A 19,759-nucleotide genomic window follows, 5' to 3' on the forward strand; every position below is an offset into this window, starting at 1 on the left:
AAGCTTTAACTCGGAAGGGACAGCATCACTCCAATAGCCCTTCTCCATAGATATCATACACTTGATACCTTTCAAATGGGAAACCGGGACGTCCAAAGCGCGCCTTGTCAGATGGGCCTGCGCCCAGAAACCGTCGCTGAGTTCACACGGCTCTTGTACATCCAGCCCAAATACGACGCGCGTTCAGCATCCGAATACACAATCAGGTACGACAATAACGACCGCGTGTTATTCACCGTAACAGGCCACAAATACACCGATAGAGGTGTCCGCGAGTTCCGGGACGCCTCAGGGCTCCCAATGTTCGAGTGCCAACGGACCTGGCCTGCGTGGCGGTGGGGAAAGCCGTGGCGGGTGCGGCTACCAGGGGACGAAGCCGATCTGGTGGATATCAAGCTTGGCAAGGGGGCTGGGCACAACTTTGATCTGACATTTCGCAATGCGCTCGCCACGGATGTCAAAAGGGAGGAAGACAGGCTTGTGACGGTGGCCGTTCGGAAGGAATCGTTCGCATTTTGTCGGTTCTCTGCTTCGGTGGGCGGGCGCAAAGTGATGGATTTCCGGGAGAGCGTGGAGAAGAACAGGACGATTCATTCGATCGCGGCTTCGTCGGCGTCCGGGTATGTTGCGTGGCGGTCGATAATTGAGGTTCATGTTGCGGACGGGTTTGACTTCGCGCTGGTAAGTCTCTCCATGGAATGGCATGGGACCGTTCATCTTAATCTCTGCTAATGTCCCAGTAGGCTTCGTTGATCTCAATTATGCTATGCGATTCATATTTCAGCTCCGCGGCCCCCAAAGCAAAGACCATTGCAGCTCGCGAGAAGCGCCTGAACCCGATAATGGCATAGTTCTGAACGCCAGATAAGACGCTCAAGGGGCATTTCTATTGAGAACATTGTAATTATTTTACATCTCATGAGTCTTTATTCTAGCATAACCCAGCAAATTTCCAATGGCACACTCATTTTGGGGCCTTCGAGGGATTTAAGCCAGTGACAGCGTCATCAAGAGTAGCGAGGATCAGCTCGTTATCGGCGCGTATACTGTCGACACAGTAGCCGAGAGAAGGTTCTCCGACGGTTTTGACGAATTTCTATACAGCAATCAGCAATGTCCACACCGCATTTCCGTTTGACTGATCCACTGACCTTGGTGTCCTTGCGTACAACGGCGAATTTCTTCTGGAATTCATTCCGGAGGGTCTTGTTGAAATGACTCGAGTACTGGACAAAGGCGGCATTTAATTGGATCCCACTGATCGCCACCTGTTTGAACGAGTCAGTCTAGCACTCAAGACCGCGGGCCAGCATATCGAAGATCCTACATTGTGGTAAGCCTGGCACAGAATCAATTGAGTCGTAGGATCGATGACAACAGGCTGAGCCAAGCCCAGGTCCTGAGTCCCGGTCGCAACGGTTTGGTTGTAGATTTGGTAGACAAATTCAGGAGACACGAGCGGGTTCCCAAAGTTCTGAAGCAGGTTATGAGTCCTGGTATAGCCGAGATCAAGCGAATTGAGGCGCTTCTGAACCGCTGGGACAATGTCGAAGGGTTCTATCGCGTCGACCGTTGCCGACAGTGCCAGGCACGCGCTAACCAGGAGGCTGGTGATCTGCATGGCCAGGTGCGCGTCTCCTACAGCGAGGAAAGAAGATGGAAAGGAGATCGTGCCCCTGCTGCGACGGTGCTTGATTAGTGCGATGCGAATGTCCAGTGATTATGCAAGCGATCTACCGGGTATCCCGGCAAAAATGGAATAACTTGGAAATCCTTTGTTCTTGAATTGGAGACTAGTCGATCTCAAGCGTTCCTGGCCCCCCAACCCCCGGACCAGTCATTCATGATCCCTGGGGCTGAGCCTGCGAGAGCAGCCAATGGAAGCTTGGGGGATTCTCCGTTCGGGGCGTCAGAAGCTACCAAACGGAATGTGCTACGGAGGAAATAAGCCTCAATCCACGTGGTTGGTGAAGTTGTTGGGCAACGTTGCATACATCAAGGGCGGCCCCACTCTGAAGATTATTCTTCGTATTCCGGGGGCAGTTCTACTGATGCTACGCGCTAGCAGAAGGCCCAAGACACGACCATGAATGAACCCACGTAGCTACCAGGAGCAGATGATGCCCAGTGGGGTTGCCTACAGCACTAGCGCTGGAATGTCTCCCACATATCCCAAAACCCTCGACCATTTTCCACGGTCGAGAGCACGAAGTGCGGGAGCTTTATGTTGATCTACCATTCGTTTTAGACCGTCTACCCACAGGGTGTATCAGGATAGACGTTTTGATGCTCGAATGGCGTTTTTTACGCGAATGACTTGGAAACACTACGGGGTGTGAAGCGGTAGAAGTGTCATTGATCCAGACCCATGGCGCCTAAACTCCGTCCCCTAAACCGTGAACGCCTTTGTTGTACATCGGGCCATTGTAATTCGTAAAAAGCAGGCATATTGTGGGTGGGCGAAAATAAATCGAGCGTTGATTATCTGTAGGCGCGAAACCGTTAGCCATAGAAGGGCGGGCGGACATAGAGACACTCATACCTCGAATGTTTTGGAGTGGATCTTCGCAGCTTAACAGTCCAGGTAGTCCGCAGCCATCAGAACCTCAAGGCAGAGCTCCAGCGGCAACTCCATGTCCTCGACATTCAGCTCGTTTCGGTGGCGATGGTTGTAGAGAAAATATTCGCAGACTAGCTGGAGAATAACACCACTAAAAAAGATACCATGTCAGTGCCAGGGAACAAGTCGAGCAACAGTCTCGGGTTCATTCGACCTACTTGATGTTTTCGAAAACGCAGCGGCCAGTAATTGCCTCCACGAAACCATCTGCAAAAACGCAGCAGGTTAGCGAGGGACTCAAAAGATTGACGCGTTCGGGGGAACGTTACTCTTGGGGTCCAGCATGCGGCTGATGGTTCCAGAGACGCATGCCTGTTCGCGCTCAAGGATGAACTCGAAGCCATCGCGAGACACGAGCGTCACATACTTCAGAGCCGGATCAGCCATGACGGGCGGGTTGGGTAGGAAAGGCCATGGTTTGAAGGTGAGCGGCATCGCGATGAAGGATAGCGGGAGGTCCGTGCACACGATAAGCGATAAGCGATAAAGGATAAACGATAAGTTATGGAAGAGTGGGTGTCAGTACTTCAGACGGCTGGAAGCAAACAGGGTAGTTCCTTCTAAAGAAATGGCCAGCGCACTGGGGATGCGCACTCGACCAAATCTGTCAAGCCACGTCCTTTGGCATGCTGTGACTGGACCCTTTACACCGAAGGCTGGGTGCTTTCGACTCCTATCTTCTACGCAATCGGGTGAAGGAGAAGGGCGCAACAGCGCAAGCTTGCAGGGACGAACCTGTATGGTTACAGGAGGGACCTCAGGGATTGGATATGCGATTGCGAAGAAGTTTGTTCAGGAGGGTACGTCAAAGGTGACTCTAATTGGCCGGTCAGAGGAGAGGCTAGAGACCGCGGCGGCACAACTACGCGCATCTACAGCAAAGAGCAATGGTATCACGCCCGAAGTGGAAATTGTGATACAAATAGGAGACATTGGAAAAGCAGGTGAATGGCTACGAAATCTGGAGAAGGCAATGGTGACACTCCCAGAAACCCCGTCCGAAGCGCATTGACTAAAGTATACTCTAGACAGATACAGACATTCTAGTGAACGCTGCTGGAATATCACACTCTAAGATTTTACCCAAGACTGAACCAGATGAAGTCTCTCAGATTCTCCAAACCAATCTGGAAGGAGCGATCTTGACATCACGGGCATTCATGCGCGCTGCAATCCGTGGCCGTGTGCGCAGCCGCAGTGAGTCTCCTAAGTCATCCAGCAAACCCTCCAAATGCATTATCAACATCTCTTCCCTCCTTGCCCTGAAGGGCGGCGTAGGGGCTGTTCCATATGCAGCCTCCAAAGCTGGTCTGCTTGGTCTGACGAGGTCGTTGGCCACAGAGGCAGCTGCATCCATGAGAGATGTCATCATCCGCTCTAACGCAATTGTGCCCGGGTATATCGAGACGCCTATGATATCAGGTATGATCGATACTCAAAACACCGAAATGGTTTTTTTAGATACTAATATACCGCAGATTTCTCCGATGGAGAAGTTGCCCGGCTGAAAGATTCGATTCCGCTGCACCGATTTGGCAGGCCAGAAGAGGTGGCAGATGCGGCTGTCTTCCTAGCACAAAATGAATACGCCAATAACTGTGTTCTTAACCTTGACGGAGGCTTGAGTGCGGTTTGATATGCCGGTTTCGGGTCAAGTTTGACGGAATCAAGGCCCAGTCTTTGAGCTTGTTACAAATACCATCTTTCAAATCTCCATACACCAACTTACGTGGAGGGAATACTTGTCAAATGAATCCTCAATTGTCAGGGAAACTCTCCAGAAGGACTCCGTTGCAAGTCTTAAGTCCATATACGACACTAAAACCTCCCCTAATTGCTGTTGTAAAAAGATCTGCCTCATCAGATGCGTTTCTTGCCGACGCGTATAGTCGCAGCGCTGTGTATGATACATCAAGTATAAGAAAACAAGCAAATTTTGATAAATCGAATGAGCTCATCTAGTCATCGATCAAAATGGCACCCTCGTCATCCAGGTCAATGACTTCGCCATTGCCATTGCTTTCTGCGGCAACCTTCTTCGCAACGGGGCCGTTCTTCAGTTGGTCATCCTCGCTATCGCGCTTGCGTTTCCCATTGGAAACATTTCCATTCGTCAACTGGGTTTCGTCAGTTCCAGCAAGACCGTGTTTCGGTTTGCGTGGGATTTCAAGCTCCTCGGGCATCAACTGAGCAGGCTTTGCGCCTTCGGCAGTCTCCTCTCTGTCCAACAAGTTAGTTAGTTGCCGAGACAGTCTAGTGCCGCGTGGGAGTAAACAAAAGCATACCTTTGCACAACTATCAGCTCCAGGTTGACCCGAGGATCTTGGTCCTGATCATCTTCATCCACAACTGTCAGGAATGATTGGTTGCCAAGACCCAAGTCCTGCAGCTTCTTCGAGAGGTTATCTTCCAGATCTGGATCGTAGATCACGCCCTGCCCCTTGAGAATAGAGAACTCCTCTCCATATCCCAACTTTAGCTTGAGAACCCCTTCGACAATATCCTCGAGTGTTGCACTAGCCAGGTCAACGGCTACTTGTGCGCTTATGACAGAGCAGACAGCACAGTCAGGCCGGGGTGGGTTCAGCGAATCAGAATTGATGACACGAGCTCCGGATCTTTCGAGGAATACCTAATCCAGTAATATTAGCAGTGCTCAGCTAGAGGAACTGATATTATCTTACCATCTTGGCGTTCCTGAGATCATCTTGTAAGACCTTAAATGACTGCAACACACAGAGACCTGCGGTCATAGCATTCGTGGTAGCAATGGCAGGAATGATGTTGCCGGCCATTTCTACCTGCTCGTCAGCATAGGAACCCAGTCATTCATGATGACAGAAGACACTCACCTTTCGTCTTGAATTTGGAATTGGAGTCGATACCAAATATGGTACCACGTAGGATACCCGTCGCAGTCACGAAATCCAAGGTATCCTCATCATCCTTGTCGAACTCGATGGTTGGGGTTGGATCTGTGGGTGATGCTGAAGCTTTGAGTTCCTTCAAGCGACTCCTCAGGCGATTCAGAGCATCCCGGAATACCACAAAGGCCTCTGCCAAGGTCCACTCCCTCTGGTCAACCTTTGATATTGTGGAGTCAATGGAGGCGGACTCTTCATTAAGCTTGTCGTAGTCTAGTGGCTCTGGAGGCTTGCGCTCCTCCCACATGCCCTCTGCTCCTCGTAATCGCTCGATATCATGCTTGAATACCTTTTCGAATACTTTCCCTTCGAATTCTTCGGTATCCATAGACTCGCGGATATCTTCGAGCTCTTTAGCTTCTCGGCGAAGCTCTCCGATTTCTTCCGCTGGTACCCAGTCAGTATGGCGTGTGGCTTGAGTATTTCGGTTTTGTACTGACCATTTTCCGCTGTCTCTGATGTATCGATGGTGCCATTATCATCCTCCCCCTTTCCGAATAGCTCCCTATATTTGAGTTAGCAACTCTCTTCTTCCAATTGCCGCCAAGGATCTTACGGAAGAAGGTAGCTTTTCCCCCAAATGATGCAGTGGATGGGTTGCGATGGCGTAGTGCGGATGGTACACACAGGGTATGTTGTCACGGTGGGCTTTGGGTTGCAGTCGTAACATTCGGTTTTCCCCTGACTTTGTTCAGCAAACTTCAGCTCATTCCCAATGTATGACTCGGAACCCGCGTACCTTTTCAATCACCTGGACCTGACCATTGAACCCAGTTGTTCCACTCTCAATCAAAGGGACATTCGCAGCAAGACACATGTGATTTACATGGCGTCGCGCAGCCAGGTTATCCAAAGCATTGAAGACAATGTCGAACTTGCTGAACCAGGCAACATTGAAGCGGGAGTCGGTGATATTGGCATGGTACGCTTCGAGCTTGGCATTAGGGCGAAATTTTTGCGCAATTTCTTTGGCTACCTAAAAGACAGATGGGGCGACGTCAGTCGGTGATTCGGTGCGCCGTGCGACAAAGGTACCGCTTGCATCGCAAATGTCCCAGGGGAGGGGAGGAAGAGCGAGGTGAGATTACATACGAGAGCTTTCGATTTCTTGATATGCTCATGACGGAAGAGAAATTGCCGGTTGAGGTTGCTGAGGTCGATGGTGTCAAGGTCGATAATGTGAATTTCGCCGAAGCCAGTGAGGACGAGGTTTTTCAATAGTTCGCAGCCGATACCACCAGCGCCAACCAGCAGCACTCGCGACTAGTCAAAGATAAATCCGTTAGCTTCAGTCCCAATAGTTTCAGGCGTATTGTGGTAGGGCAGATCGCATCCCGTGGGTATCTTACCTCATGAATCTTGGTCGTCAGATCGACGCCGAGCGAGCGCTTAATAGAGGTGGCCGGCATGTCGCAAAGACCACGCAGACCACGCGCGAGGGGGGAAACAGACGCGTACGATGCTTGAGAAGAGGCAGTATCAAGGATCAAGGATGGTGAAGGCGCATCATGTCCTAGGGTACAATCAACGAAGGGAGGGTGGGGAGGAAGAGAAATCGCAAGGCGCGGATGCTGAGGCCGGAAGTAGCGATGACGAAGCTGCCGCGATAACAAGATTGCCCGGCGCCGACGGCCGTAGACGGGAAATTGCAGCTTTCCACCCCCCGTGCTAGTGTGTGGCAGCAAACCCCTGAAGGATTATGGAGAGAGTCTGTCCTCCAGTTTCTGCTCTTTCTGCTTATTCTACATGTTGGAGGCCATGTTTGAGATCGTTGTTTTACGTGATTGCTGATGCATTCCATGCAGTCCGTTTGAAAGCATGATGGTTTCCTGCGTCCCGTCCCTTTGATTGGCGCAATAGACAGCAAAGGATCTTCAATTGGATCTATGGTATCTGGCTGTTTCCTCACAATCTCCCTCTGGGCACTGGCATGCGTATTGGTGGAAACAATACTGCCCATCAACATGGAGCTCGGAAGCAGGAGCTCGGTCCTCCCACCTGTAGAGCCGCAGTAGCTGCTAGTACAGATGGGGATATGCCAAACATATATTCCAGGTTGCCATTGGACGTGACACAGAGACCATATTTCTGCATATGATTCCTGCTCATGAAAAAATCCCTTCCCCAATGAAATAAAGATAATTTTGTAGAAGCATTTCCTTATCAACTTGCACCTCTTCGCTGAATGGTCGCGGCTGATCCTGCTTACCTAACCACAATTTTTACTCACACAATTCAAAGCAAATTCCCCGTGGCGAGAAAAAGCCACCATTCAACGAGCTATTGATGAGAGAGTCAGACTGGACTGATTCCTGCTCTCTGGTAATCCTTGTACCATTTTTGGCCCATCACCAGGGCTGGTAATCCAGCTAGGAAAGGATCAACATCTCTGCTACCGAACCTGTCAATCTCGGGATCCAGGGGAGATATAGGGATATCTCCAACAGCTCGGATTCAATTGATCATCAACCTATAATCAACGTCAAAGATGCCATCCTGGACTCCAGTTCCGCTAAGCAAAGACCCCGATGTCATGTCTGATGATGATGCAGATCCGGAACTCGTGGAGCTGCTTCGCCAGCATTTGGGATTGAGTGGCAAGCCCTCAGCACCTGCACCGCCTGAGACTAAAGTTCTAGAGGGGGCTCAATATGTCTTTGATAATGCCATTGATGTAGCTATCAGCCCAGGTCAGACCAAAGAAGCGGCCGAGACGATCTGGCGCCTGATGCAGAAAAAAGCATACTCCACCCACACATGGTCAGACCACGAATTGCACCCCAAGGCAAAGGATGAGAGTACTGTCGATTTTATCTTCACCATGGACTTGCTGAATTTCAGTTTCTGGTCTGAAGAGAAAGATGAGTCAAAACGATTTGCAATCGAGTATCGTGGCAAGAAGTGGACTGGGTATTGGAGCTTGGTAGCGGCTCTCCAGCGAGCACTTGAAGAAGGTATCAATGAAGCCGTACGGTCTATTTAACCAGACCTGGATATCTAACACTACATCTAGGTATACCCATCACCACTCCTGACTTTTGGGTGGACGAAGAAAAATGCACAAAAGAAGTACTGCGTCATGTTTTCCGCTCGGCAACCGACGAGGAGATACCTCTTCTTCAGGAGCGCTTGGAGTGTCTACGCGAAGCTGGAGATGTACTATGCAATGTATGAGCCTAGCCGCCTCCAATACGCTAGCTCCCCCTAGTACAGCGCTGATCTTTTATAGGAATTTGGAGGCAGCTTTGCAAACTGTATTGAAAGTGCCGATTTATCCGCCGCGGGCCTCGTAAACCTGGTCACTGAGTCTTTCAACTGTTTCCGCGATGAAATCATCTTCCAGAACCGGAGAGTGCGGCTATACAAGCGCGCGCAAATTCTAGTGGCCGATCTCTGGGCCTGCTTCAACGGCGAGGACTTCGGAGAGTTCAACGATATCGATAAGATTACTATGTTTGCAGGTATGCTCATTTGTCCCTAGAGCTAGAAACCGATTAGTGATTCACCCTGCCACCCAGATTACCGCATTCCACAAATGCTGCATCAACTCGGGTGTCTTCGCTACTCACCTCCGTTGGAATCTCACATCCGCAGCTTGAAGCCCATTACGCCTGGCTCCACTTGGGAAGTCGAGCTTCGTGGAACAAGCATTTGGTGCGTGGAGCTGATCAAGCGCGAGATTGAGAAGCGGCATCCAGAAGTTAAGACTGCTGGTAAATCAGACATGAATTCTCAGCCCGAGTCCGAGGTCGGTGGCGAGCCTGAGGATGCTGAGAAAGTGGTTGATGGGCCAGCGGAGCATGCTGAGCATAAGCCGCACAAAACATACGGGATCAATGCCATCCTCATTGATTTCTTCCTTTACGATACCATGAAGCATTTGGAAGAGGAGCATAACGAAGGCATTCCCCATCACCGGACGAGAAGCATCTGGTACTAGACAAGAGTCTCAGACGGATGTTTCTCCAAATATTGTCATCAACGACATTTGCATAAGCATGGCTCTGGCAGCCGTCGGTTTTTTAAAGACATTCCAGAGGACGGACAGATTTTTTTCGGTGTTGGCTGGTTGGGCTGGAAAATATGGGAAATTAACGGGACATACCACAACGAGGACTTGTGTATACCTCATTAATTTCCGGCGCAGATCAAGAGCTTAGTCGTTTATTTCATTCATCTTGCAAAGGGTATCGATTCCATTCCATGCTAACACCTAAGTCAAGAAATCCAATATGTGTCGCGGGAGCATTACGCAGCTGCATGCCCAATTCGACTCGAGCTACCTCCGATGCGCGACAAGATATCCGCTTTCCAGTCGACGAAGTCTTCTCGGCGATCTTCACTCAACCAATCAACCCGATCTTGCATCATCGTACCCAGACCCGGCAAGAGCCCGTTATTAGGCGACTCGTTGGACCGTGATGATTTCTTCCCGCGGCATTACCTGCATCGCGACGCTTAGGGAGCTTCGCGCCTCTGAAAGCAGCATCCTCCTCATCAAGATTGCGGAAGGAGTTGCCCTCGTCATCTTCGCCGTCCAGCTCCCCAGCAAGCGGAATGTTCTCGAACCACTCTTGCCCGTTCGCCCAGCCCTGGCTCAAGATAATTGCAATCCATTGGTCTACGTCCTCACGATGCTGTCTGTCATGCGGAAGGCCCAGGCTTGTCAGAGCTGTCTGCCGCATCTCAGTGAAAGTCTTTGTGTCCATTTTCTGTGCCTCGGCGTTGGACTCTTCGCCATCTGCAGACGGAGGAGGGTTCCGTCGACGGGCTAGGACGAGAAAGTATACCGCGACAACCATAGCATAGACAAGTTCTTTAAAGTCATTATCATCAGTAGTACCTTTGATAGACACAATTGGATCCAGGAAATCAAGGACTTCCTCATCCATTCCCTCCTCGTCATTTGACATGCTAGATGTCATGTAGAGGATAGTAGAAACACCGGCAAAGATATGCGGAGGCAGGGTTCTCGATATCGGTGGCCGAGACCAGGTGGTTGTGCGCGGAGCCGGCGTGGAGAGCGTCTTGCATACTGTTCGAATGGCAGCCATCACCCACGCTGGGGCGTCAGGAATAATGGTCGAACCGGAGAGGCCCTTAGGGCGCGCTGGCGCAACTCTACGGGCAGATTTTGACGGCGTGCCAAAATTGGCAACACTTACGCTCCTCTTCAAGGGGGTGGACTTGGAGGGAGTATTTTGCAAACCACGCGGCGTTGGCGCAGCTTTCGGTGTGCGGCCCCCAATTGATCCTTTGCCGGGCGTATTTGAGGCCGCACGAGAGGGGGTCCCGGGGGCGGAGCTGCTTGCTGATCGCTTAATCCCATTGGAGCTCGCCGTGAGTGATCGGTCGAGGTAGTTATACAGCTTTTTGTAGACGCGAGGAGGACATGGTGGATGGCCCAGTAGAGGAGGGAGTTTGAGAGATCGTGTCAGCCTATTCAAAATGCAACACGATAGCTCGTCAGTAATCAGCCTGTCTTACAAGATACACTTGCTTAGGACACCCACCTCCTGCAGGCTATCTCTGCGCAAGCATAGGGTCGCGCAATCTCCTCCTCGGGCTTCAGGCTGGCTGAAAAACTCCGGGATTGCGCGACAAGACTGGTAGCCAAGCTTAAGAGCTCTTGCGGGATATCATTAGCATGTGTTGGGAGCAAATTCCCAATTGCCTGCTCAACCTGTCGGTTATTCATCCCGGATAAATCGCTTCGTCTGGTCCCAGATCGCGCGTAGATAAGTCGTAGCGCCGGGGTTGTTGATCACGCGATGGTGTGCTGAAGGGAAGGAAACAGTGCCCGCCTAAATATCTTTGCGGATGCCACCCCGCAGCCTCAGTTGATCTCTTCGAAATTAGAGCACTTGGTTGCAAATGTCTATAAACAATCGTCGGAGCCGCGCTCCTTGGGAACTCCCCGGCCTTTGGCAATGCGGTGACTAAGCACTTTATTCTGCCCGGGGCGCAGCGCCCAGCTCAGCCCTGTAGGCCTATTATTTATGATATTGCCGTTGGCTTTGGGTCTGCACCCAATAGTGATTACCATTTGTCGGAATTTTCTGGGCTCGGCGCATGTAACATTTGTACCAGGATTTTCTTTGGAACTAGAGTATTATAGTGGATCGATAGAGATTTTGGTGTTGCTAGTATTATCGTATCTCAGATCCTACTTTTGTAGGTAATTTACCTTGGAACGCCACTGTGGTTCCAAATTGCTAGTATATGGATTGACGAGAGGCTTTCTGGATGCTAAGGAAATGACTGAAAAGCTCATATACGACAGCCTCAGAGGATATAGAACAGGTCGAATGCTCTTGAATGTCGGCGACATCCCAGCTTTGCTGCCCCGAATCATTGTGGTTAAAGTTGTAGCACTTTTCCGTATTGAGGAACCTCTTAAATGCTCTTAGAATTATTCGAAACTTTACGCTTATTATGTGACAGCTCTATACACTTGCAAGTCATGGAGGCTGAGAATAGAGCCGGCCCGGATAATCCAGACTTCCGCCTGTTCAGGTACGTTACTTTTGTGGGGCTCGAACGCCAACCGCAACTTTTGCCAGTGCCCTTAACTTCTCGCTGCTCCATCGAGCTCACATCGAGCTCACAGAATGTCTGTCACTGTAGGTACCATCTCACTTAATCTCGAATCCATTTGCTCATAGCTAATTAGCAATACTCCAGCTCCACACCACCCACGGCGATCTGAAGGTCGAGCTATTCTGCGAAGCAGCCCCCAGACTGCCGAGAACTTCCTCGCGCTGTGCGCATGCGGCGCATACAATGATACCCCATTTCACCGCCTCATCCCTGGCTTCATGATCCAAGGCGGCGACATATCACTTGGACAAGCCGCACGCCCATCATCATCCACCAAGCCGATGCTCCCGTTCGAAATCCCGAAGGGCGGCACTTCCATACATCACCCGTCAGGCCTGAACCAAGAAATCCACCTCCCCACTATTCGTCATAATGCACGCGGCATCCTGTCAATGGCTTCGCGACCCGTCAAGGACCGCACTGCCCGGGCGCTCAAAATGCCACCGGGCCAACCATCAATGGCAGCCAATTCTTCATTACTTTTGCTCCAGCGCCACATCTTGATGGTGCTAGTACCGTGTTTGGCAAGGTCCTTAATTTGACGGCACAGGACGAGGGAGGCGATGTGTTGGCTAAGCTGGAGAAAGCGAACGCGAAGGTTGATAAAAAAGGGAAAGTTACGCAACCGAAAGAGGGCGATGATTTTGAGGCTCTGCGCATCAACAGCGTCACCATCCATGCCAATCCATTTGCGACCTGAACTATACGATGATTAATAATGACAACCACCACCAACCGTGTCTAAATATCGAGCAAGGTACTATGCTATCCACGCCAGGGACACCTCTTATGCGCCGCGCTCCGAAGTGCGGGGGGGTGGGATTTTGACTACCACTGCAACGTTACGCTTGCAGTGGTCTGATTGATTCCAGAGGTCTCCAATGACTTATTAATATGGACCAAACCCGCAGAACGCACTGGTTGAATGGAAACAATTGCTATTCAACGCCCGTTCCAGCTACCTGATGCTTGATTCCCAACATGACAGCAGCCTTCGCGAAGGCCAAAGCAACCGCACATTTCAAAGTAGCTCATCACAAATCACTTAATGGATATAGAAAGCTTGATATCTAACATCTCCATTTAAAATTTACAAGACTAGTATGCATCCCCAAGACGTAGATCTAAAACTTTTCGTAGCCGTCCCCATTCCCCAACCACTCATGAAAATGAAACAGTATCATCATAAACGCCGCTTTCGTAATGGCAAAAAAAAAGTCATCCCATGCGTCAAAATGGCAAGGCTGAGGCCAGAATATGCTCAAGCAAATTATTTGCCAAGAGAAGCCTCAAGAAGATCGTCCATAGCATCTGTTGGCTTCTTCTCAGCCTCTCCCTTCTTCTTTGCATCTGCCTCGTAGCCCTCGGTTTTCATGTCCTTCAGGCCCAAATCTTCTTCCTCCTCCTCCGTGCGCTCGTACTCCTCGGTCTTAAGCTGAGGATCAGCAGCAGGCGCGCACAGGTCTTGGACGTAACTGTTGGCTAAGGGGTCGACAAGAGTGATAGTGAACTTGAGTTCACCATTGATAGCCTGGTCAAGCTTCGAGAAGAAAGCAGCCCACTTGTCCTTATCGCTGGAAACCATGCTATCTCCGCCGGTGCCAGCAGAGTCGTCAAGGTCATAGATTTGCGACTTCAATTGGTCACGGACCTCAGTAAGGAGACCCTCGACGGTGGTGAAGCGACCTCCAAATAACGAGCCGGGAGCAATCTCAAGTGTAAGCTCCTCACAGATAAGACCGCAAGTGTCGGACTTCAAGATGTCGCGGGACAGATCGACAGTGTTCTCGACCTGCAGGTGGATTTTCTTTCCTTTGTCGGGGATCTCTCCGCCGCTTCCAGGGAATTAGCATTGTGCATGACACATCAGCGTCCGATCGATTGAACTCACGTCTTGATTTCTGAGGATTTGTAGCCACACGCATCACAGGCCGTTCCCCAGACAATGACGTCCTTGAAATAGGGGATTGACAGCTGATTTGGGGGTTAGATAGCGTCATCAGATAGCAGATAGAACTTGAACATACCTTCTTCACGTTAGTAGTGCACTCCTTAGTACAGCCGGGGCACTCAGTAGGAAGACTGTAGACCTGGCCGTCGACAATGTCAAGATCTTCGGGGTTCCCAAAGCTGGTAGCTTCGTGTTTTTGGGCTATGCAATGAATTTAGCATGGGCATATGTGATCAGAATTCAAAATAACTCACCTTCAACATCAGCGCTAATTCCTAACTCCTCATTCATCTCATGGGTGCGGGGGTATTCCTGGCGGACGTATTTCTTGCCGCGGTCTTCAGTGTTGGGAGCAATCCAAGAGTTACCGGTAGGGTCATCCAATGAGATGACGAACGGGAATCCGTTGCCATCCAGGATATCCTTCAGCTTCTGAATAATAGGCTCGAGGGCCGCGTAAAGCTCAGGCGCTTGCTCTTTGCGCAGGTCTTGGTCACTAGATAAATGTTCGTAGATACGGTAGACAACACCCTCGACGTTGGTCATTTGTCCATCGCCCTTAGGCATCTCGATACCAATACTCTCGATTTTGAAAATGGAGACATCACTGCGAATAACCTGGCGCTGCATATCCGCGGAGTTCTCAACTTCAAGAGTGTACTTGGTACCCTTCTCTTGGATCCTAATAGTCGACTATGTCAATGAAGCTCTGGATGCGTAAATGAATGAGTCGACTCACTGTCCTGCGCTCTTAACGCTGTTGTTTTTGAAGTTGCAGTGCTGGCATTCGAAAGATTCCAATATAATATCCCTGAAGTATGGAACACGAAGAAGCAACAGTGTGGTCACTCCATTCTCATGGCAGTTCATGCAGAGACTCTCCACCTGCATAGCACCGGTGTCTTCATTTCGCTCCACCAGATCTCCGATCTTCTGGAACTGTGAGTCATCGGTAGACATTTTGCGTCGCAAGCAATTTAGCTCGTAGGTAGATACAAAATCCGATATGGGGACGAAACAAATTGGTGCGAAAGTTCAAGTTGGAGAAATACCCCATGCATCAAAAAAATCTCCACCGCCCGAATATTCTGTCGCGTTCTGCGTGGCGGGGCACTGATTACATTGATAAGCACAGCATTTGGAGGGGTTGCTGACTCATCCCTGCAAGCTGCACACTTTAGTTAGCTAATTGACTATACTCCAAGCGTATTTCGAATTCAATTAATGGTCCAGTGAGTTCGATATATGGCGTAAGATCTTCGAACGAGGCTTCTGGATTTCTGTCAGAGGTCAGTAAAACGGCGGCTAGAAATCCTAGCGGGTGAAACCTCAAGAATTGCCAATCATTTCGCCAATGTATATTTTCGGAAGTCGTAATTTAGCAGCGGAATCGTCAACGATGTTCTTTTGCTTCTTGGCGTCATACTGTTCAGATCGAGAACCAACCTCACTGCTTCAAATTGCGTCCACCATCATTACGGCAAGGTATACTAGTATTCCAAGTCTTCAAAGTACCAACTTGAGATAAATTGGAGGTCTCCGTAGTTTTTCAGCGCTTGACAGAGCCCCAAAGGCGGTGACCTCATTCGTCAGAGGTCCCAAAACGCACGCACTGACATAATTCATCGAGCTCAGGACTGTTCTACGCTTCTCTTCTTTCTTTTTCCTATCTGTTTTCTCCAGGACCCCATTCCTTATTCTCCTAGATGATGAGTCAGTCGTCTAAGTGATGATGAGAGGCCCTACTCAGGTCCAGGCTGCTTTTCGTGCAGCTGGTGATTTCCTTGACCCCGTCCTTCAGAAAGGTTGGCAAGTCCATGCTACTTTGATACATGTGGGCTAACTGGTGAAGAAAAAATCACACAATCCAAAAGCGCTTCTTTACTGGAAAACTTGAAGGGTGACTTGGACCCGTCCACTCATAATGACGAGGATTTGAGGTTTGCCATCATAAGCAAAGCTTTGGAATTGTTGAGCTGCATCCATGAAGCTTTTGTTTCCCCCGTCGAAAACACGAGTCCTGTTCAGTCACCTGTACACGAATTCGAAGATGAAGCATTGGAGGATGCAAAGCGTCGCCGGATCCTTCATGGCTTACTGGATCTGATATCTCTGGAGGGTATCTACCCTTCATTGTCATCTGGTGTGGGCATTCCATTGCAACAGCGTGTGATCTCGGTTTTGCCCGCCGGGATTATTGCGAAGCAAGGCCCATTGCCTAACAGCGCACGCCCCCGAAATGAAAGCCTTCTTCGTCGCATTATCACAGTCCTCATGGGAATCATCTTGGACGAAAGACCCAGCATCCAGCCCATCATTCGCGGCCGTGTCCTGAGCGATGTCATTTCGGGAGCAGCCGATCTTTCTTTTAATCCACAGTCAACACCATCAAAGGACCGCGATGCACTGAGAAAGCAATTATCTGCTGTAATGGACGGGTGAGGATAACGTTTTACACCAACAAGGGGTTGCTCGATTTGCTAACCATGATTAAGAACCCCAAGCGTCATGTTGCTTCCTACTTTATCAAACTTCCTCCAGGCTGACCCTGTTATATGGTTCAGAGTAACCGTATCAAGCCATCTTGCTCGTATTCCACTTCGACCTCAAGGTGTTCGACAGACAATCATGTTCATTGCATCGCAAATCGGGCCTTCTCTTGGCCAGGAAGCGAGAGACGAACCCTCCAATGGGCCACACTTTACCCTGCAAGCAATTATGCAGATATCGCGATTACTCGGATCAGTCCCGCAGGGAATGGATGCAAATAGATTCTTCGCCACAATAGGCCCTCAGCTGTTAGCTCTCCTTGACGGAGAGGACCCCGACCTCAAAAAAACTGCATCCTACGCTATTGGCAACGGAATCCTAAACAAACGCGCATTCGGTGCTCCAAAAACTATTGGCCACTCAATATTCGTCGAGCCAATATACGGGGTGCTTACCGCCCAGCTCACCGATGGTTGTATGAAATGGCTACAGCGGTTTTCTGATGATGGACATGCAACTCCAATTCAGGATAAAATTCCAGAAAGCTCTGACATTTTGGTTGCAAGCCCGCTTGTTGATCTGGCGCTCGAAAGATTGGCAAGCCTGGTGCTACAGCATCCAAATCCAGGGCTGGCAAAGAGACTTCTACATCCTGTCTTGAGACCCCTTTGGAGCATTGCTTGCTTTGCTGATGAGCAGAAGCTCTCTAAGCTTTATGAGAAGAGCTTCTCTTTACTGCAATCGTTCTTTGGGATCTCCGTTGGAGAGAAGCCATTCAAAATTTTGGTTAATAACATCCTATGCGACGGCGGCTCAGATTGGACCTACCAAGTAGACAGCGGAGGCAACAGTATTTCAATAACAAAGAGACATCCTACGTCAAATGACCAATCGAACATCATACGCCTCGTTGATTCTCTCCAAGGTCGGACAGATCTGTTCGTCAAGTTACTGGAGTCCGATCCAAATACCGAGGAGACAACGGGTGACATTTTTCCTCTATGTGAGCCAAACATGGCTGGTCAAGTCTCCCGATGATGCGAAGAAGCCAGAGACGATCGGAGATACTGAGAATGTCATGCAGAAGCTGGTCAGTGCAACAATTGCCAAGAAACTTCTGGAAAACTTCAAGGACACCCTTTCTCGCCGGCCACTCCGTATTCTGGAGCTCATTGGGCAGGTTATCGATGGCGAGCGGCAGAGTCTGAGCAGAGAGGCAGAAAATCGCCGTTCAAAGGAATCTAGAGCTCCATCTCTAACTACCTTGGGGTCTATCGTGCCTGAGAGCAATGCAGATGAGAACGCTTCACCAGAGACAGAGACCTCGGAGTCCTTGTCGGTTGCCTTTAGTCTGCTGTCGACCGTTCTTGCATCACCAGACTTCGCTATCACGCCAGAAACGAAGCCAAATCTGGAATCCACTAAGGCAAACCTGGACCAGCTGATCCCTCTTCTACCGGATACTCTCCAGAAGCCGGCTACCACTTCGTCTATGCTGCTTGAGATTCAACTCGTATCACCCGAGAACGAAGGCACGAAATTACCACCGCAGTCCATCTCCGATCTCGAGACTCATCGTCAGGCCCTGGCAAATCTCAATTCCGAGCTACCACCAGTTCAAGCAGAAGGATTCTCCCTCCTTTCAAAACTGGTGGCTAATTCGTCACCCGTATTAGATATCCCATCGACATTAACACTTCTGCTATCCATAATCACGGACATATCTGAGTCCACCGCCAACGACGAATTTGTTTATCTCAACGCGATCAAGCTTATTGGAACCTTAGCATCTCGCCACCCTCGCACAGTCGTCAAAACCCTTGTGGATAGTTACGCTGATAAGAGCGAACGCCGAACCCTCGATCAACGTCTCAAGATAGGCGAATCGATTCTTCGGACAGTCCAGGATCTCGGAACTGCACTGGCTGGAGATACCGCAAAGATTCTTGGAGAAGGAATGATCGCCGTTGCAGGAAGACGTGGAAAGAAGCCCGAAGCTCAGAAGACTCGCAAGCAGAAAGAGGAGAAAGAGCGCCGTCAAAAGGAACGTGAAGAACGCCAACGAAAAGATGCAGCTTTGCCAGGATGGAGGGTCTCCGTCGGACCAAGCGAGCCAAAACCAGCCATTGCGCTTGAAGAAGGCGATTCTGAGACCGAGACGCCCGAGCAGACTGCACATGCGGCAAACATCATTGAGGCATGGGCAGCTGGCTCGTTCAATGATGATGAGCCTGATGATCTTCGCGTTCGAGCATCCGCGTTGTCGATTCTCGCATCAGCTGCTCAGACAAATATCATCGGTCTTGGGCCTGCCCTGGTCTCTTCAGCTTTGGATCTAGCCCTTGCCACTATCACCATCGAGCAGGCACCGGAGAGCGCTATTCTACGACGTGCAAGCGTAGTGCTGATTCTAGATGTCTTGAAAGCCATCGTTGCTGCCCAAGAAGCTCGCCACGGTGGGGATATCGGTTTTGGCTTCTCGCTCAGCAATGATGGGGCAAAAGGCAATGCGTCCGTCGGCAACATCCCTGCCATGATACAGACTCTGGGGATAGCGGAGAGCAAGGAAACAGATACCATTGTACGCGGCCATCTCCGTGCTCTGATCGAGAGTCTCGAGGCATGGTTGGAGAATTCTCTCATGAATGGATTCGGGGCCCGGCACGGCTCTGACGGGACAGATGAGATACGACTCGAATTGGGCGATAGAATTGCAGGATTGGACATCAACCCAATGGCTGGGAAGGATGGTTCGTCCAGACCTCGGATTGAGGAGATTGAGTAGACTCAGGCCAGCCCTGGAGATACCATAGCAGTTGCGTAGATGCTTAGCAATTCATTCCGTGGAAATTGAAATGGCCTGCGCAATTGTATTATGTAAAAGCATAATCTGCAAATCACAGCTGATCCAATTTCCATGACTATAGTTGCTGCAGAGAAGATTGGACATGCCGAATGAGATGACTGTCATGGTTGAGGTAGAGCTTTCGGTCCTTCATCCCGTGAGTTACTGCAAATAGGCAAATAGGCGGGGAGTAGTAGGAGTGAATAGTATCGTGCCGAACTTGGTCGGAGGCAGCCTATTGTTATTTACCCTCATTCGTGACTAGTTTTGAAAGTCTGTTCCAAGGAGAGTCAACTTATGCCTTGGAATTACGGAACAATCTATCTTCC

At 50.1% G+C, this 19,759-nt stretch overlaps 10 protein-coding genes across 10 annotated transcripts; 5 read left to right on the top strand and 5 right to left on the bottom strand.

Moving 5' to 3' along the window:
- Positions 1 to 75: 75 nt before the first annotated feature.
- Positions 76 to 851, top strand: N7468_003724 (uncharacterized protein; the record flags this gene model as incomplete). The annotated part of the gene is made up of 2 exons (XM_058473021.1): positions 76 to 681; positions 744 to 851. The coding sequence occupies 2 exons, from the start codon at positions 76 to 78 to the stop codon at positions 849 to 851; spliced, it is 714 nt and encodes a 237-aa protein (XP_058332024.1).
- Positions 852 to 1,243: 392 nt separating this feature from the next.
- N7468_003725 (uncharacterized protein) lies at positions 1,244 to 1,621 on the bottom strand (the record flags this gene model as incomplete). Its single annotated transcript, XM_058473022.1, has 1 exon — positions 1,244 to 1,621. One exon carries the CDS (start codon positions 1,619 to 1,621, stop codon positions 1,244 to 1,246), a length of 378 nt encoding a protein of 125 aa, XP_058332025.1.
- A 951-nt stretch (positions 1,622 to 2,572) lies between these two features.
- Positions 2,573 to 3,055, bottom strand: N7468_003726 (elongin C; the record flags this gene model as incomplete). The annotated part of the gene is made up of 3 exons (XM_058473023.1): positions 2,573 to 2,711; positions 2,779 to 2,827; positions 2,890 to 3,055. 3 exons carry the CDS (start codon positions 3,053 to 3,055, stop codon positions 2,573 to 2,575), a joined length of 354 nt encoding a protein of 117 aa, XP_058332026.1.
- A 133-nt stretch (positions 3,056 to 3,188) lies between these two features.
- On the top strand, positions 3,189 to 4,256 carry N7468_003727 (SDR family NAD(P)-dependent oxidoreductase; the record flags this gene model as incomplete). Its single annotated transcript, XM_058473024.1, has 3 exons — positions 3,189 to 3,596; positions 3,649 to 4,042; positions 4,099 to 4,256. The coding sequence occupies 3 exons, from the start codon at positions 3,189 to 3,191 to the stop codon at positions 4,254 to 4,256; spliced, it is 960 nt and encodes a 319-aa protein (XP_058332027.1).
- A 322-nt stretch (positions 4,257 to 4,578) lies between these two features.
- Positions 4,579 to 6,953, bottom strand: N7468_003728 (E1 ubiquitin-activating protein ubaB; the record flags this gene model as incomplete). The annotated part of the gene is made up of 9 exons (XM_058473025.1): positions 4,579 to 4,840; positions 4,906 to 5,252; positions 5,305 to 5,417; positions 5,473 to 5,931; positions 5,985 to 6,049; positions 6,101 to 6,225; positions 6,284 to 6,520; positions 6,580 to 6,807; positions 6,894 to 6,953. The coding sequence occupies 9 exons, from the start codon at positions 6,951 to 6,953 to the stop codon at positions 4,579 to 4,581; spliced, it is 1,896 nt and encodes a 631-aa protein (XP_058332028.1).
- A 1,079-nt stretch (positions 6,954 to 8,032) lies between these two features.
- N7468_003729 (queuosine 5'-phosphate N-glycosylase/hydrolase) lies at positions 8,033 to 9,484 on the top strand (the record flags this gene model as incomplete). The annotated part of the gene is made up of 4 exons (XM_058473026.1): positions 8,033 to 8,498; positions 8,558 to 8,712; positions 8,774 to 9,005; positions 9,063 to 9,484. 4 exons carry the CDS (start codon positions 8,033 to 8,035, stop codon positions 9,482 to 9,484), a joined length of 1,275 nt encoding a protein of 424 aa, XP_058332029.1.
- Positions 9,485 to 9,792: 308 nt separating this feature from the next.
- Positions 9,793 to 11,242, bottom strand: N7468_003730 (uncharacterized protein; the record flags this gene model as incomplete). The annotated part of the gene is made up of 3 exons (XM_058473027.1): positions 9,793 to 9,905; positions 9,989 to 10,983; positions 11,058 to 11,242. The coding sequence occupies 3 exons, from the start codon at positions 11,240 to 11,242 to the stop codon at positions 9,793 to 9,795; spliced, it is 1,293 nt and encodes a 430-aa protein (XP_058332030.1).
- Positions 11,243 to 12,007: 765 nt separating this feature from the next.
- On the top strand, positions 12,008 to 12,844 carry cyp5 (uncharacterized protein; the record flags this gene model as incomplete). Its single annotated transcript, XM_058473028.1, is given in 3 exon segments — positions 12,008 to 12,060; positions 12,218 to 12,656; positions 12,674 to 12,844. The coding sequence occupies 3 exon segments, from the start codon at positions 12,008 to 12,010 to the stop codon at positions 12,842 to 12,844; spliced, it is 663 nt and encodes a 220-aa protein (XP_058332031.1).
- Positions 12,845 to 13,414: 570 nt separating this feature from the next.
- Positions 13,415 to 15,055, bottom strand: zpr1 (zinc finger-containing protein ZPR1; the record flags this gene model as incomplete). Its single annotated transcript, XM_058473029.1, has 5 exons — positions 13,415 to 13,979; positions 14,036 to 14,118; positions 14,172 to 14,296; positions 14,350 to 14,777; positions 14,835 to 15,055. 5 exons carry the CDS (start codon positions 15,053 to 15,055, stop codon positions 13,415 to 13,417), a joined length of 1,422 nt encoding a protein of 473 aa, XP_058332032.1.
- A 746-nt stretch (positions 15,056 to 15,801) lies between these two features.
- N7468_003733 (RTP1/Tango6 family protein) lies at positions 15,802 to 19,370 on the top strand (the record flags this gene model as incomplete). The annotated part of the gene is made up of 5 exons (XM_058473030.1): positions 15,802 to 15,808; positions 15,868 to 15,900; positions 15,948 to 16,533; positions 16,591 to 17,416; positions 17,511 to 19,370. 5 exons carry the CDS (start codon positions 15,802 to 15,804, stop codon positions 19,368 to 19,370), a joined length of 3,312 nt encoding a protein of 1,103 aa, XP_058332033.1.
- Positions 19,371 to 19,759: the final 389 nt, after the last annotated feature.

This window comes from Penicillium chermesinum (assembly GCF_028974085.1).
Source record: "Penicillium chermesinum strain IBT 19713 chromosome Unknown utg000003l:1.0-5111272.0:1.0-5115320.0, whole genome shotgun sequence".
Taxonomy (NCBI): Eukaryota; Fungi; Ascomycota; class Eurotiomycetes; order Eurotiales; family Aspergillaceae; genus Penicillium; species Penicillium chermesinum.